We start from the raw sequence: 18,637 nt of genomic DNA, 5'->3' as shown, positions 1-18,637 counted from the left end.
AGAGATCAAATTGCCAACATACGCTGGATCATGGAGAAAGCTAGGGAGTTCCAGAAAAACATCTACTTCCGCTTCATTGACTATGCTAAAGCCTTTGATTTTGTGGATCACAACAAATTGTGGCAAGTTCTTAAAGAGATGGGAGTACCAGACCATCTGATTTGTCTCTTGAGAAACCTGTATGCGGGTCAAGAAGCCACAGTGAGAACTGGACATGGAACCACTGATTGGTTCAAAATTGGGAAAGGAGTCCGGCAAGGGTGCATACTATCATCCTGCCTATTTAACTTATAGGCAGAGCACATCATGAGAAAAACAGGGCTAGATGAATCAAAAATTGGAATTAAGATTGCCGGAAGAAATATCAACAACCTCAAATATGCAGATGATACCACTCTATTGGCAGAAAACAAAGAGGAACTAAAGAGCCTCTTGATGCAGGTGAAAGAGGAGAGTGCAAAAGTTGGCTTGAAACTCAACATTAAGAAAACTAAAATCATGGCATCCGGCCCTCTCAATTTCTGGCAGATAGATGGAGAAGAAATGGAGGTAGTGACAGATTTTATTTTCCTGAGCTCCAAGATCACCGCAGACGGGGACTGCAGCCAAGAAATTAAAAGACGCTTGCTCCTGGGGAGGAAAGCTAGGGCAAATCTAGACAGCGTACTAAAAAGCAGAGACATTACCCTGCCAGCAAAAGTGCGTATAGTCAAGGCTACGGTTTTCCCAGTTGCAATGTATGGTTGTGAAAGTTGGACCATAAGAAAGGCTGAGCGCCAAAGAATTGAGGCCTTTGAACTCTGGTGCTGGAGAAGACTCCTACGAGTCCCTTGGACTGCAAGGCGAACAAACAAGTCAGTCCTAGAGGAGATCAACCCTGACTGCTCTTTAGAAGGCAGATCCTGAAGATGAAACTGAAATACTTTGGCCACCTAATGAGAAGGAAGGACTCACTGGAGAAGAGCCTAATGCTGGGAAAGACTGAGGGCAAAAGAAGAAGGGGATGACAGAGAATAAGGTGGCTGGATGGAGTCACTGAAGCAGTAGGCATGAGTTTAAATGGACTCCAGAGGATGGTAGAGGACAGGAAGGCCTGGAGGAATGTTGTCCATGGGGTCGCGACGGGTCGGACACGACTTCGCAACTAACAACAACCCATTCCTACTGATAGGATATAACTCATTTAAAAGACACAACACAAAAGAAAGAGATACTGCACTATGCATAAGCAAAATATGTTTGCCCAGAAATTCATGAATCAGAATATAGAAATCCATTAAATATATAGTATTTGGCTAGGAACAGGAGAAGTGAAAAACAAAAATGTCACCATTATGCCTGGACAGGTAGAAGGCAATTAAAAAACTTTCTGATCAGATGGCTAAAATTTCAAACAAGCATGTGCAATGTAATTTTAACAAGAATCCGATTGCAAAAAAAAAATTACTGTCCTCTCCTCTCTAACTTCATTTCTCAGAATGCAGCAGCAACATGGGTTTTGTTCTGCTGGACCTAATCCTTACCTATACAGAGAAAGTAATTGAAATCTTGGCACAAAAACATTTACAGTGACATTAACACTCTTATCACTAAACAACAAAGCTAGATTCTCACAAAGTCTCATTAGCCAAGATTACTCAAAGGAAAAAAGGGGGTTTCATTACAAAATCTTGGAAACTGACTGTCATGTTATGTATACTTAGCCTTCACTCCATCCCAATCCAAACTAGTGAGTTCTTTACTGCTCTTTAATGCATACGAACAAAATGTCCATCTGGTTTTCTTTTGAAAGCTTTTCAAATTTTCATTCTCATGCTCAGAGAACTCCATAACAACTGAATTCAAAAGAATTTCTTTTAACATTACCAACTGGATATCAGTGTGTCAGTCTATGGTTTGCTGTCATTTGTCCTGTCAAGATGGGCACCTGCCCTACTGCCTAATATTGAACTTAGCAATCATTCAAAAGTAGGATGCAGAAAATCCAAAGAGAAAAAAAAGTTGTCCATTTATAACCCATTCTTTGAACAGTCATATATGCAGTCATACAATTTGCTGAACCCTGTATCACCATAAGCACTTGAGAGTTTTTCTACATTGCCAGCTGTTTCAAGAGATAGAAGATTCTGAAAAGCTAAACTAGACACTAACATAAGGATACTGGGATGACTAAAAGGATAATCCATAAATAACCATGAAATCTTCCTTTTGCAGCAATTTGCTATGTTTATTTAATTTTTGAAGTACTATCCATACTACCCTAGATTATTTTTTAGATATGAAAATAAAATTTATTTCCAGAGAAAAACATCCTTCCCAGTTCAACTTTATGTGGCTACTACTATTTTAATAAATTTACAGATACCAAAAATCATCTTTTACTTTAAGTACTAGCTACTTTTGGTTCTCTTGCTTATATAAAAGAAATGCATTAATTTTCACAAAAAATGCTGCACCAGCCACAAAAAAGAAATAAAATTCTTAACAAAGAAGGTATGATTCATTAATCATGCATAATAAAACTCTTGTATTCCAGATATGTTTGAAAATATCTGGAATCATAGTTCCCTTAACCTGCAACATAAAAAGGATTTTAACTTTTAATTTGCTTCTATATTCTTCTATGATATTCAACTTCTAGTCTACTCCAATTCCTAAAACAAACAACGAAAAAGAATTGTGACAAAAACTATAAGCTTCATATGCTATCAGAAGCAACAAGCATATTTTAATTAACGTTTGGTTAGTATTAGTATTTGCATGTGAAACTTTGTATGTGGCATGCAGGATTTATATTCATATTAAGTTAAATATAAATACTATCCATAAGGAAGCTCTTCTTAAACTGATGAATCTGTGGAAACCTCAACTGGAGTGATGACCCAAACAGCTTTTTAAAGCTATGCTAAAGATTCTAATGTACAGTTTACATAATGCCTGCAATATCTTTCCCAAAGGCATACACTAAACAATAAACTTTAAAATAAACTGACTTCAGCAATAAAAAAAGTGTTTATATGTGTAGAGAAAATTTAAAGATAGCATAATGAGAAAAGATTATACTTACCATGAATATAACTATAAGGATGAGACAGATTCCCACAATTATTAAGAATGGGATTAGGTAATATTCCAAAGGAAGGCTGAACTCTGGAATTAGCACAATATGCCCTCTATGAAAGAAAGGAAAAACAATTTATTGTAAGAATTCTACTAAAAAAGTTGTACAGAGAAGAATATCTGTAATACTGCATATGATAAAAAAGTCTAAAAATACTTCATTCTTCTTCTGCTAAGACACTTGATTGTTACATTTGGTTGTGTATTTCTTTGAAGTTTTAAATTTACATAGATCACTTTTATATGTGTTCACATACATTGCCCGTAAAAGAAAGCATTATTTTTAAATAAAATTGTCTAACTTTAGAAGATAGCTAACATAAAAACCCTTGCATAAATTGGTTTAAAATTTGAACACTTATGTCTACAAATTTCGTATAACTTTCACAAGAAAATAAAGTTTTTGAAATATGAGAAGATATTTAAATGTTTGGCCATTTCAGCATCAAAGGCGAGCAAAACATAATATCCTTACATTCAAACTGAATCTTTCATTCTGTATATCACCATAGTAAATAAAAAATTTGTGATTTATCTTATACATACCCTTTTTCGAAAGTAAATTCTTCTTTAAGAGATTTCGCAGATGTTTCGCCAATGAAAACTGATGGAATGTCAATCTTCTTTAAAATTTCAACTGTTTTTTTTAAAAAAGACGATAATTAGTAATCACTAGTCCAACTGTGATATTTATTTATTTATTAAATTTATGTGCTGCCCATCTCGGCAATGAAGCGATACGCTGTTTCCCTAATGTGGTCTGCATAGTGCTGCAGAAAGTGCCAAAGTACAGCAGATCGTTTCATCGCTGGGCTGCATAACCACATAATAAATGACTGCAATTTTAGTGCAATTGCAAGGAATTGAAGCTGCTCTGGTGCCTCTCTCAGGACCCAGACCTGCAGCCCAGGGGTGCTAAGGGATGGAGTGGTCTGCCTTCCTCCCCTGATATGCGGTCCAGAGACATTCAAAAGATAATTGTGTGATGGGGAGGGGAGGAGCTCAAGCCCTTTGAGGACCTGGTGGGTGTGGGGGAGGGGAAAGTCTGTGGGGACACAGTGGAGGGGGGCAAGGCCCGCATTCTCTAAATGTTTTGATTCCTTACCTAATTGGGCATTTTTCCCACATTAAACCTTCTAATTGTCATGGTGTATGACAGATTTTCAAATCTGTCCCAGTTACAGGTTTGTGTTTTCGGAACTGCACAATTGATCTCACCCAGGTGGCCCTCAGATAATGACCACTCATTCAGCAACCATTCAAATTTACAACCGTGCCGAATGAGTGGTACTTACAACCAGTGCTCAAAGTTCCAGCCATCGCAGTGTCTCCATGGTCACATGATTGTGATCTCAGAGTTTGGCAACCAGCCTGGATTTCTGATTGTCCCAGCATTCCACTGTCAATTATAATTTGCTATGTTCCTTGCCAGCTTCCCACAAACAAAATGAATGGAGGAACCATCATGAAATTTAAAGTTGCAGCCATGCGAGGTCCTTGGTGACTGACAGCGGTTCATTTACCAATTGTCAGGCCTGGAAACCATACTAGGCCGTAGGTTTCCAGATGCTGCCACATTTCTCCCGAGGGGAAGAAGTGGGGGTGATGGGTATGGGTATGGTTACATTCTTCAAGCGGTCAAGGTCGGATTGTGTTTGCATCTGCAGAAGGAGTGTCAAGAAGAGGTTTTGAATAAAGTGGAAGAACGTTGGACCATGTGACCGGCAAAGGGGTTAGGGGGGTGGGACTCTTGGGGTTTGTATAACTGAGAAAAGAATCCGGAAGTTTCAGTTTTGGAATTTCACTCATCATGTGCCAGTTTTCTTATGCTAGTAAAGAACTTTGAAAGACAATGGCTTCAGAGGTTTTTTTTTATGCAGAAGAGGTTTTTCTGGAACCCTGACACCAATAGTAACTGGTGATTGCTGGAACTGCTGTATCAACACAGTCACATGACATTGTGCACAGTCACATGACATTGCTTAGCACAGTGCTAAGCACAGTCACATGACATTGCTTAGTGAAGGAAATCCCAGTCCCAACTCCAGTCTTAATTACTGTTAAGTAAACTATCTGTATTCACAGGCTAAAAGATAGAAGAGCATCTTTGTGTACTTGGCATAATACATCTGTGTTCCTCTCATTTTATTGTAATGATGTGTCTATGAAGTTCATATTAAAAAAGAAAATTTTTCTTTTGTCGGAATTCTTAGTGGGAACAAAAAGAAGATATGCCATCACCACTGAGAAACAGAATAGTTTTCAAACAGGAGAGAATTAATACCTGTACTTACTGTCTTGAGATCCCATGCTAATGAGGTCATCAGAGTCAACATTGTGAACAATTGCTGCCTTAAACCCAGCTCTCTGTGCATTCAAAACCTGCATGCCAAACACACTTGTAATAAGTATTTGTTAGAGATATGACATTACTTATTTCTGCCATCCATATATGCTTTGTAAAATTATTGTCAACTTGAACTAATTTCTTGTTTTATTTGTGTACTTTTCTTATATGATGTAAATTGTACAAAAGTAGGTGATATATATCTTGCCTTTTGCCACCTGCTGACAATTACTCTTGTTATTGGAACTTCGATAAACATGTTACTACTGAGCACAATACTTTTTTCCATTTACCTATATTTATATTTAGGAATACCACTGAAATCTCTTTTTGTCCCAAGCAACTTCAGTGTGTTCTACAAAAGACAAATTAGCTGTTTCCAACATCAGCTTTTTTATTTTACAATTTAATCCATAATGTAATAGGATCCTGAAACTTGATTGGTTTCACAGTCCTTTCCTGGGTTCAGTAGATCAATATTGAAAGAAAGCAAATATTTCCATAATTAATTCTACACATCCAATGCTATTTAAAATTTACACTGATTTGGAGCTTTGGAATGCTTTTGTGGGGACACCACAAAAGCATTCCAAATAATGAAGGGAGTACATCAGGGATGTCCACTGTCACCTCTACTCTTTATCCTGACATTAGAAATATTATTAATCAGAATTAGAGCGAACCAAGTAATAAAAGGAACGATAATTAAAAAAGAAGAGTATAAAGTACAGGCCTTCGCCGATTACTTGGTATTTTTTATTGAGGAGCCATTGGAAACTGGACCCACTTTACTACAAGAAATAGAAAAATATGGAGAAGTATCGGGCCTCAAAATTATCAAAGAAAAGACCAAATGTTACTTAAAAATTTAACAATGAATCAGAAAAAAGATCTACAGAAGGAAATGGGATTACAAATCGCTAAGAAGATTAAATATCTGGGAATCTGGTTAATGGCGAGGTGCTCTTCAATAAAAGATGACAACTACATAGAACTATTTCAACTAATAAAGAAGGATCTGGAAAGGTGGGAGACATTACAATTATTTCTATGAGGAAGAATAGCGACTATTAAGATGAATATTTTATCTAAATTACTTTATCTATTCCAAACAGTCCCTATAAAATTGGATAAGAAGTTTTTCACAGATCTAAACAAAATAATTATAAAATTTATCTGGTCAGGCAGGAAGGCACGGATAAAATTAGTTTCACTTCAGGATAGTAGAAGTAGAGGTGGCTTTGGACTCCCGACGTGGGAATTCTATTATAAGACAGCAATATTAGTATGGATTAGAGATTGGAAAAATTTAAAAAACAGAAGAATTTTAACACTGGAAGGGCATGACTTACAAAAGGGGTGGCATGCCTTTCTGTGGGACAGGGGAAATAAGGCACATTCGTATTTTTACAGACATAAAATAAGGGATGCGCAGTTAAAAACGTGGGAAGACATAAAGAAAAAAGACTATATGAAGATCCCCGGGTGGCTATCCACCATGGAGGCAATGATCCACCCCAATACACTAGATGTAGGCAAAATGCTCAGCTATAACAAAATTTTAAATAATCAAGGGAAACTCAAAAATAATCAGGAGTTAAAGGAACAGGGAATATTTATGGATTGGTGGCCATACCTAGTTACAATCTAGATATAAAAAGGACGCAGAAGAATATGGATTTGATATCAAACCACAACAATTAGATAAACTATTGGTAGGTCCAGAGGGAAAACTAATAATCAAAATATATAATTATTTACTAAAATTTGATAAGGTGGAGGAGGTGGTGAAAGAACCCATGATTGCCTGGGCCAAAAATGTAGGACACAACGTAGAATTAGAAGACTGGGAAAAAATCTGGAATAAAAATTATACAATAACTAAATCTGTGGCCTATAAGGAAAACCAATATAAGGTGTTTTATCGTTGGCATTTAGCGCCAGCAAAGCTGGCCAAGATGTATCCAAATTTAAATCCAAAATGTTGAAAATGCAAACAGGGTCAAGGTATCTTCTTTCACTCATGGTGGTCATGCCCCGAAGCGAAACGATATTGGACAAAGATACAGGAATGGCTGCAGGATTTAACTAAGTATCAAACAGAACTTAAACCAGAATTTTTTCTCCTGGGGATATTTAGGGTGAAATATAATAGAAAGATAAAATATTTGATGTTACATATATTAATGGCGGCAAGAACGCTTTTGCACAGTATTGGAAGAAAGATAGTATACCGCCAGAGGGATTAGTAATTCAGAAAATATTTGATTGCAAGGAAATGGACAAACTCACATTAGAATTAAAGGAAAAGGAAAACTCGGAATATTATACAGTATGGGAGAAATGGTATGAATGGATAGATAACAGAAATAAGGAATGGAAATGTACATAAAAGAATAGAACATTTACAAATAGAATGTATACGATGTATTGAATATTGATTCTAGTAGTATGAATAATGTCACAGATCTGTTAAATATGTAACAAATATGTAAAGAGTGCAAATAAAAAATAAATAAATAAAATTTACACTGATTCATCCACAAGCATTGTCTCAAAGGGAAATAAACTGCTTTAAAGGACAACCAAACCTTACAATATCTCTTTCCAGATCTGGTTTTTCTTCAATGGGAAAGAAACTTAGACAAGTTTGTATAAGATATCAATAGTGATGGGATTCAAATTTTTTTACTACTGGTTCTGTGGGCGTGGCTTGGTGGGCATGGCATGGCTTGGTGGGTGTGGCTTGGTAGGCATGGCAGGGGAGAATATTGTAAAATCTCCATTCCCAGTCCACTCCAAGGGAAGGTTACTGCAAAATCCCCATTTCTTCCCGATCAGCTGGGACTCGGGAAGCAGAGAATAGATGGGGGCAGGGCTAGTCAAGTTGATATTTACTAGTTTTCCAAATTACTCAAAATTTCCGCTACCAGTTCTCCAGGACTGGTCTGAACCTACTGAATACCACCTCTGGATATCAGCCATTCAGATAAGTCTGTAAAGTTACAGAAATTGTGTATCTTTAGCTTACAGTTTTCATATGACTGTTTGCTGTTCTTAACGGGTGCAAGAAGTCCATTTTAAACCATGACAACACTACAGGAGTTACCCAATTAATGGCTTGTTCCAGAAATGTTTCAAGCAACCTTACCATGTGCTTTCAAAATTAGTACATTTGAGAGGGAGAAGTTCAAGTTAGCTAAAGTCCATAAAGATAACCAATCATTTATGTTTACAATTTTATCTAAAAGTAAATCTGAGCAATTCTAAATTATCTTACATAAGATTTAGTGTATGTTCCTAGGCAATACTTTCTTGACCTCTTCCCCATACCCATGCTATTTCTTTTAATACTAGATTTAAGGGAGTATTACTTGTAGTGCAGCAAAAAGAGTTGTTATAGGAATTGTGCTTGCTCAAGTCTCAAATTTGTCATCAGCAGTCTGCAAAAAGCCTAAAGGTCACTCTTTTAGTTTCAAAAGGTAATGTGAGATGGCCAATATATTTATTTATATATTTGTTCAGTGTCACAGAAGCAAAGAGGAAAGGTCTTGCTCCTAAATCTTAAAACTAAGGTCTGCCATTGGACAGGCAATGACTATGTGCAAAACATTCCCAAACATGTTTACTCTGAAGTAAGTCTTATGAAGCAGTTCAATAGCTTTATTCCCTAGTAACCATGTCTGTTTTGGATAATTACTATAGTACCCAAGTTTAATGCAGACGTACTGAAAATTTCAATTACAAATTGTCATTTGCAATTTTTCATGAACTGTATATGTTGTTCATTACACATAATTTCTTAAACAAATAAAGCAGATTATTTAACATTTGATTACTATGCTGTTTAGTTCCTCTTCCTCAGTAAACATTTTATTAGATCCACAGAGTCCTGAATATAATCTACAAAGCTGCCTCCCACATTAGACTAAATCACAGTTTAGAAGTCCTACACTTCCTATAACCCATAAGGCTTGTTCCTTATTCCACTGTTGTCAATCAAAAGAAATACTTTGCAGCATTAATTTCAGTATTCAATATAATAACAGCTTGCACATAGCAATTTCAATTTAAAACAGTTAATAGCGATAGTAAATGAAACCACCAAAATTTGCAGCTTGGGAAGTGATCAGAATTTATTTCAAACTATACTATCTGATTTCTAAGCAACAAGCAAACTGCTCTAGAAAATAAAGCTAAGCTATATCAAAACTTCTTCTGGTCATGACAATTCATTGTAATTCATGCACTTTCTCCTACGCAAAAGTATTACATTATTTCAAACACAAATATATATTTATTGGAGAAAAGTATGGTTTTCATATACTGTATTAAGACCAACTTATACATTCAGCAGATCTAGCAGTAAACATTTTGACTATACTGCTTGAGATAGTAAGGAAACAAACGAATCATTCAGGTAAAATAGTATGGGCATTAGGCAAGTACAGAATTTTCCCTTGATTGCTATTGTTTTCTTAAACGTTAAAGGTTTCTAAAAATATTCAGAATCGATTTCCTCTAGCAGTCGGATGAAGTTACAATCCTGAATACAATTTAATGCAATTTAACATATGTGTAAACAGCAGTCATTGGGGAAGAGCAAACTTCTGCAAATATTCTCTTTTGCATTTGTAGAGTTCAGCTCTCCCCATCCTATCTCCAGGCTGTTTAGAATTCCTGAGAGCTATTATTTAAATAAAAACCAAGACAAAAATGCACTTTTAATTATGCTCATACAACTATTGTGTTCTGTGGTGGGAGTGCACTCTCTTTTTGCATTCCACTTTTTTAACAACATTACTAGTCATCTGACAGCTTGCTATTGTATTAGAACTGCTCTGAAATATGTGAATGGCAAATGCAAGGTAGCCTCAATTATAAGAACATACTGTCTATGCACCTAAGTTCTACAACACTTGCCATTTTTCTTTTTACACTTGCTTTAGCAATAGATTTTGTCCAAGCCACACTTTTTTTTATTGAAAAAGTTTTAACAAACAAAAACATTTTTTCCCCTTCCCCCCCTAAAAAACCCTTCCCCCCTCCCTTCCCCCCCCCCCCCGCTTCCAGGGTCAATCACAAGGTATTGTTATACATAAACCAAACATAGAATAAAATTTTCCCTTCTAATCCAATTAACCTCATCCAAGTCTTTTCATTTCCTAACCCCCCCATTACATAAAATAATACATCCTAATTATTCAAAGGCAATCTGATATCTCTTAATCTGATATCTGTTTTGTAAATAATCAATCCATTTTTTCCATTCAATTAAATATCTTTCCTGCGTATTGTCTTTCAAAAAGGCTGAGATTTTAGCCATCTCAGCCAAGTTAGTAACTTTCAATATCCATTCTTCTATTGTAGGTAACTCTTTTTTCTTCCAATATTGTCCAATCAACAGCCTTGCTGCTGTTATTAAGTTCAAAATCAATTTAATCTCAGTCACTGTACAATCCGTTATAATTCCCAAAAGGAAAAATTGCGGCAGGAACTTTATCTTCTTCTTCAGGACATTTTGAATAATCCACCAAATTCTTATCCAAAAGGCCTTAATTTTCTTGCAAGTCCACCAAATATGAAAATATGTAGCGTTATCACAGTCACATCTCCAACATTTCGCTTGGATATCAGGATACATGCATGATAATTTTTTGGGATCTAAGTGCCATCTATAAAACATCTTATAAAAATTTCCCCTTAGATTCTGTGCTTGTGTAAACTTAACATTTCTAACCCAGATTTTTTCCCATGTTACCAACATTATTGGTTCCTGAATATTCTGTGCCCATTTTATCATACAGTCCTTTACCAAATCCTTTTCCGAATCTATTTCAAGCAACACATTGTACAATCTCTTTATATGCTCCTGGGTCTGATTTCTAATTTGCTTTATTAAATTTTCCTCCCTTTGCATTATACCAATTTTTTGATCTTCTTTCCATCTAGCACTTAGTTGCCCATATTGAAACCAAATATAATTCCTCCCTTCTTCATTTAATACTTGTAATGATTTTTTTTAAATTTACATTTATATCCCGCCCTTCTCCGAAGACTCAGGGCGGCTTACAGTGTGTAAGGTAATAGTCTCATTCTATTTGTATATTTACAAAGTCAACTTATTGCCCCCCCAACAATCTGGGTCCTCATTTTACCTACCTTATAAAGGATGGAAGGCTGAGTCAACCTTGGGCCTGGTGGGATTCGAGCCTGCAGTAATTGCAGGCTGCTGTGTTTTAATAACAGGCTATCTTACAGCCTGAGCCACCACGGCCCTATTAATTGCAAGCTACCTCCTTCAGCATACGAAAGTTCTTTATAAGTAATCATTTCCTGTTTCTCTTCTATATTTATATTCTCTATTGCATGTCTGGGGTCGCCCACATAGGAATCTTATAGTCTAGTTTATAGGAATATTTTTTCCAGACCCGCAAAAGAGCACTTCTCAACACATGACTCTTAAAAGCCCTATCCACTTTTTTTTCATAAAATAAATACGCATGCCATCCATATGGTAAGTCATAACTTCTATATTCAAAATTCTTTCCTCCGTTAAATTAAACCAGTCACTTATTACTGAAAGGGCAACTGCTTCATAATATAGTTTTAAATTAGGCATTTTTAGGCCTCCTCTTTCCCGTGAGTCCTGAATTATTTTCATTTTAACCCTCGCCTTTTTACCTTGCCATATAAATTTATTAATCCCAATCTGCCAATCCTCCAAATTTTTATCTTTCTTAATTATTGGTATCATCCGGAACAGAAACAAAAATTTAGGTAACACATTCATTTTGATAGTTGCTATCCTCCCCAATAGCGATAGCTGCAATTTTTTCCAGACACTCATGTCATTCTGAACTTTTTGCCATAGCAAGTCATAATTATTCTTATAAAGTTTCTTGTTCGATGAGCTAATATAAACCCCTAAGTATTTAACCTTTTTTACCACCTCAAATCCTGTTATTTCCTCTAGTTTTTGTTTCTGTTGTTTAGACATATTTTTGATTATCACTTTTGTTTTATTCTGATTTATTTTAAATCCTGATACCTTTCCATATTTATCAATTGTTTCCAACAAAGATCTACTTGAATTTATAGGATTTGTTAAAGTAACCACTAAGTCGTCTGCAAAAGCTCTAACTTTGTACTCATATTGTCTAATTTTAATTCCCCCTATTTTCGTTAACTCTCGTATTTTATCCAATAATGGTTCCAGAGTCAAAACAAACAATAGTGGTGATAAAGGACATCCTTGTCTTGTTCCTTTCGCAATCTTAATAACTTTTGTCAGACTACCATTTATTATAATCTGAGCTGTTTTCTCTCCATAAATTGCTTTAATTATTCTAACAAAGCAATCTCCAAATTGCATTTTTTCTATTAATTTAAATAAAAAATCCCAATGCAATCGATCAAAGGCCTTCTCCGCATCCAAAAAAATAAGTGCTGCTGAAGTATTCTTCTTTTCCAAATATTCCAATATATTAATAATCAATCTAACATTATTCCTCATCTGCCTCCCTTTTATAAAACCAGATTGATCAGTATGAATTCTTTGTTGTAAAACTAACATTAATCTATTTGCTATTATTTTAACAAAAATCTTATAATCATTATTTAAAAGTGAAATTGGCCTATAAATCCCGGGTTTAGAACAATCTTGTTCCTCTTTTGGTATCAATGAAATAAAAGATGTTTTCCACAATGGGGGTATTCCCCCTCCTAGTTGTATCTGATTAAATAATTCTTTAAGTGGGCCTAGTATTTCATCCTGTAATTTTTTATAATAACTTGCTTTAAGTCCATCTGTACCGGGGTTTTTCCCCATTTTTAATTGTTTAATTGCCTCCACTATTTCTCCAGTAGCTATTGGCTGATTCAACTCTTCCCTTTGTTCTAATGTTAGAGTATTAACCTTATAATCTTTCAAATAATCATAAATGTCCCTATTTGATATTTTATCTTTCGCATATAAAGTAGTGTAAAATTCTGAGAAGGCCTTTTTAATTTTGTCCTGTTGATATATCTCTTTGCCTTTATATTCTATTTTTTCTATGACACGTGCTTTCTGTTTTTTCCTTAAATTATATGCCAGCCACCTCCCAGGTTTATTTGCATTACAAAAGGTATTATGTTTAGCATATTGTATATTCGTTGCCACCTGGTCTGCCATTAACATATTAAATTGACTCTGTAATATTCTTATAGCCTCTTTAAGTTTGTGATCTTGTGGGTTTTGAATTAATAATGTTGTTTCTTTTGAATTTCTTCTTCCAAGTACCTACGCTGCCTTTGTTTATTATTCCTCTGCCTATTGTCCAAATATATCAATATACCTCTAATAAAAGCTTTACTCGCCTCCCACACAGTTCCTATAGGTCTCCCCTTGTGCATATTAAAATCAAAAAATTCCTTCATCTGTTTCTTACAATGATTTACATTATCCTCATATCTAAACAGATTTTCATTCAACCTCCATGTTCTACCACCTTTTTTCCCTTGTAATAATTCCATCCATACTGGGCTATGGTCAGTTAAACACCTCGGAAATATCTTCATTTTCTTCACCCTGGAAAGTAAGTCATTAGAAATTAAGATAAAGTCAATACGTAAAAAAGATTGATGCCTATCGGGAAAAAAAGTAAAATCTCTCTCATCTGGATTCCGTAACCTCCATATATCTCTAAACTCAAAATCTTCCATCATTTCAGAAAAGGATTTTGGTAATTTTGCATGTATAGGTATCTTCTTAGAAGAGGTTCTCTTATCATTTCTTGTATCAATTACTCCATTCCAGTCTCCTAATAAAATAAACGAACTGTAATCCCAGAGGGTCACCCTCTCGTGTAACATTTTATAAAACTTTTCTTGTTGCTGATTAGGTGCATAAATACCTATCAGTAAAATATTTTTTGCATCTATCACCAGTTCAATAGCAATAAATCTTCCTTGAATATCTGCCTCAATTAGCTTAGCTGGTATATCCTTCCTGATATATACAACGATACCATTTTGCTTCTTATCCAAAGCTGATGCAACAAAATGTTTACCTAATTTTGAGTTTATTAAGTATTTTTGGTCTGATAATATGATATGTGTCTCTTGCAGGGAAATCACATCATTTTTAAATTGTTTCAAATAGTGAAATATTTTCCTTTTTTTCTGAGCTGAATTCAAACCATTAACATTCCATGACAAAATTCTATTTGCCATTACTGGCCTCCTGAAGCTTTGAAGCAGACAACAGAAGATCCTCCTCCGGTATCTTCCATCTAGCTCCTCCCACAGCTTGCATTCTGGGGTCCTGACTTTTACTTTGAAGCTGTTGCTCTTCTTTACGCTTAAGAGTTCCTCTTGTCACCCTTTGCTCTTGTGGCTCCTCTGGTGCTGGCAGCAATGAAGCCTCTTGGGTCACCACGCCTTCTTGGATCTCTTGAAGTTTTTCTATCACTTCTATTTCAACTTTCAAGACTGTATCTCCTTCCTTGATAAAATACTGTCAGACCAACTGGCACCTCCCATCTAAATTGAATCTGGTGTTTTTTAAGTTCTTATGTAAAAAAGACAAACTCCTTCCTGTCTCTTAACATCTTGGAAGGAATCTCTTTCAGGACCTTCAACTCCTCTTCTCCAATTTTCAAAGTTGTCTGATATGCAACTTGCAAAATCTGATTTCTCATAGTTCTTTTCACAAAATAAACCACAATGTCCTGAGGAAGCTTTCTCTGTCTTGTGATCCAAGAATTAACTCTATATATTTTATCAATTTGATAAGCTACCTCTTGGGGTTCCACTTCAATAAATTCAGCCAATGCTTCTGATATGGTTTTTCTTAGGTCCTCTCCTCTCTGTTCCTGCAAACCGCGGATTCTAAGAGCTCCTTCCATAAGCTTGTACTGCAATATCACAACCTGATCTTTATTTTCATCCACTTTTGTCTGAATACCTTCCATTTTATCTTTTAAGTGCTTATTTGACTGAGAAATCTGTTGCATCTCTTCTTCCAGTCCCTCAACTTTTTTAGACAAACATTGAAAAGCCAGCATAATATCTTCTCTTATTTTTTTCATTATTGTCCTTCATCTGTTCCCTTATTTCTCCATTAAATTTTTCCATCATCTCCTTTTGCCTCTCTTCAGAGAGTTTTAATTGTTCTTTAAGTATATCCTCAAGATTTGCTTCAGATCCCCTTCTTCCAGAGGGCTTTGATGGCTTAGTAGTCATTTCTATCTTCAAAAGAGTCAAGAATTTAAACTAAAAAACTTTTCTTGTTGCTGATTAGGTGCATAAATACCTATCAGTGAAGTATTTTTTGCATCTATCACTAGTTCAATAGCAATAAATCTTCCTTGAATATCTGCCTCAATTAACTTAGCTGGTATATCCTTCCTGATATATACAACGATGCCATTTTGCTTCTTATCCAAAGCTGATGCAACAAAATGTTTACCTAATTTTGAGTTTATTAAGTATTTTTGGTCTGATAATTTGATATGTGTCTCTTGCAGGCAAATCACATCATTTTTAAATTGTTTCAAGTAGTGAAATATTTTCCTTCTTTTCTGAGCTGAATTCAAACCATTAACATTCCATGACAAAATTCTATTTGCCATTACTGGCCTCCTGAAGCTTTGAAGCAGACAACAGAAGATCCTCCTCCGGTATCTTCCGTCTAGCTCCTCCCACAGCTTCCATTCTGGGGTCCTGACTTTTACTTTGAAGCTGTTGCTCTTCTTTATGCTTAAGAGCTCCTCTTGTCACCCTTTGCTCTTGTGGCTCCTCTGGCGATCCCAGCTGACTTGCCTGACCATCAGAGGTTTTTAAAAGCATTTTTTCTACAACATCTTTGGCCAAAGGTTGTAGAAAAAATGCTTTTAAAAGGCTCCTCTGGCGATCCCAGCTGACTTGCCTGACCATCAGAGGCTTTTAAAGGCATTTTTTCACAACCTCTTTGGCCAAAGAGGCTGTAGAAAAAATGCTTTTAAAAGGCTCCTCTGGCGATCCCAGCTGACTTGCCTGACCATCAGAGGCTTTTAAAGGCATTTTTTCACAACCTCTTTGGCCAAAGAGGCTGTAGAAAAAAATGCTTTTAAAAGTTAAAAAAAAAGTTGGCCATGCCCACCCAGTCATTACTGCCTCCACCAAGCCATGCCCACAGAATCGGTAGTAACAAATTTTACATTTCACCCCTGGCCTAGTGCCTCTTACATTTACACTTGCTCTTACACTTCTGAAAATATAAAAAATGTTCTTTCTTTACAAAAGATTACAGTACAGGTTGCTGGTACCCAGAACAAAAAAAAGTTGCAAGCCCGGCAATAAAGACATTCAAATATTGCACATTAAGTGGTTGCAGAAGAAAACCTCCAGAAAAGGAGTTTCCTCCAACAATGCTTGACATATAAGAGAAATTGGTGGATAACCCCAAAACCAATTAATTAAAAATATGGCAAAAATTTTTGGGGAAATTTGACTGGGGAAATTCTGGCAACCTGAATGCTATTATGTCTAGAGAAAAATAGAAGAGAGAGAGAATGATTTTCTGTCTTTTTTTAGAGGGGGTTTCTGTGTATTTTAAATTGCATTGTCTACTAGTTTTCAAAGTGTTACCTGTCTCAAAATAATGAGACATAGTTCCAACAATTTTCAGCAAGAAGAAATTTTGGGGGGTGGGGAGGGGGGGCAACCCAAATTTGATTTATGCATATGGACTCAACAGTGTGACTCTTTTCAAGTAGCGTATTTAAACATAATTTTGAAGCTTCGGAAACTACATACATGTCTGAACTGAAGAAATGAAAAGTTACTTACCTTTATATCAAAATTACAATCAAGTCTTCTGATTAATACAATGAATTCACGGGATGAGTTATCCTTCAAAGGTGGAGGAATTATAGGCTCACAGGCATTCTCAGGTTTTGAATTTATTAGGAAGCCCTGAAAACCAATTTCAAAAGATACGATTAGCATTTTGATATAACATGGGAAAATAAACAATTTTTTTCTGGTGGGTTGTGCAGTATAAATAAAAATGCAATATAATTAACAGGAACTATAAAACAGCAGGTCCCGTATCCATTACAAATAAAGTAATTCTGATGACTGCAGAAAGATAATGACATTTCTTTGCAAGGAACATATTCCGAAGCCTGAAGAAAGATTGTGACCATGCCTTCTCCCACAATCAGGCTGGTAAACTTGCACAATAACTCACCTGGTGACAAGTCACAGACCAGAAAAAATCATTCTGAACTAACCAGTCCCTCCAATTACCCAGTGCTGCACCGTACAACAACTTTAGAGCAGTTTAGACTGAGCTTGGGACTTTATAGATAACCAGCGCAGCAACCAAAGGATAAGTATGACTCTGTAAATGTTTGATTGCTGTGGTCTCTATCAATTGCAGTTTCTCAATTTCCTTCAATAGCACCCTCATTTATAGTATATTGCAGAACTGGAAATATACAATGAGAGTGTGGCTGATTGTCATCAGGATTTCATGGTCTAGGAAGGGCAGAAGCCACAAGGGCAGGAGGACTGACTTACTTTTGAGGAAGGAAGGGAACTTGGCCCAGAGCTATCACTGTAATTGTATCAGAGCTAGCTGTTCCTAAAAGTACAGTACTTCCACCTTACTAGGATTTAATCTGAGCTTGTTTTACCCCATCTATTTCCTCCAAATTCTGAGTACCAATTCTACACCTTCAAATAATCTCTAGCCTGGCCTGGCCTGGCCTGGCCTGTGATATATATCTGAATGTCATCAGTATATTGATAATTAATACAATTAACTGGTTATACTGACATCTAAAATACATCAGCCAAATATATGCAGTCTAAGAAGGTAATATAAATATAACATCCCATTCAAAATATCTGAATTGGTTTTATTTCACAGAAGTTGCTATGATACCCTCTAGTGGATAGTTTTAGGTGGTTAGCTGCCATTAGTTTTGAAAAAAAGGCAGTAGCTCTGGCTTATGCTATTATGGAATTTCAACTCCTGGGAAATAATTTCTTATAGTATGACCATCTGACAAATTTGTGTACAGTCTCTGTACTCTTTGTTGAGAAAGAAAAAATATTGTGCTAGAAGAACACTCAGTATTCCTGTAGTATACAGCTGCCTTCATTGTGCTATCAATTACAGGATGTTCATAATCCAAA

At 35.7% G+C, this 18,637-nt stretch overlaps 1 protein-coding gene across 3 annotated transcripts in view; it reads right to left on the bottom strand.

Annotated features, from left to right (window-relative positions):
- Positions 1–18,637, bottom strand: part of RNF13 (ring finger protein 13) — a 60,066-nt gene that overhangs the window by 17,987 nt on the left and 23,442 nt on the right. For 2 of the 3 annotated variants that reach the window (XM_058187830.1, XM_058187831.1), the window contains 4 exons: positions 17,282–17,407; positions 5,415–5,502; positions 3,667–3,757; positions 3,068–3,173 (listed from right to left, as the gene is read on the bottom strand). In XM_058187830.1, the coding sequence (XP_058043813.1) occupies positions 3,068–3,173; positions 3,667–3,757; positions 5,415–5,502; positions 17,282–17,407 (411 nt within the window). Of the gene's footprint in view, positions 1–3,067; positions 3,174–3,666; positions 3,758–5,404; positions 5,503–17,281; positions 17,408–18,637 lie in introns of those variants that run through there. The other variant, XM_058187832.1, reaches the window with a different exon arrangement.

The sequence above is a fragment of the Ahaetulla prasina genome, chromosome 6 (genome assembly GCF_028640845.1).
Source record: "Ahaetulla prasina isolate Xishuangbanna chromosome 6, ASM2864084v1, whole genome shotgun sequence".
Classification (NCBI taxonomy): domain Eukaryota; kingdom Metazoa; phylum Chordata; class Lepidosauria; order Squamata; family Colubridae; genus Ahaetulla; species Ahaetulla prasina.
Note: the sequence above shows the minus strand (reverse complement) of the source record. Positions and strands in the feature narration are given on the sequence as shown.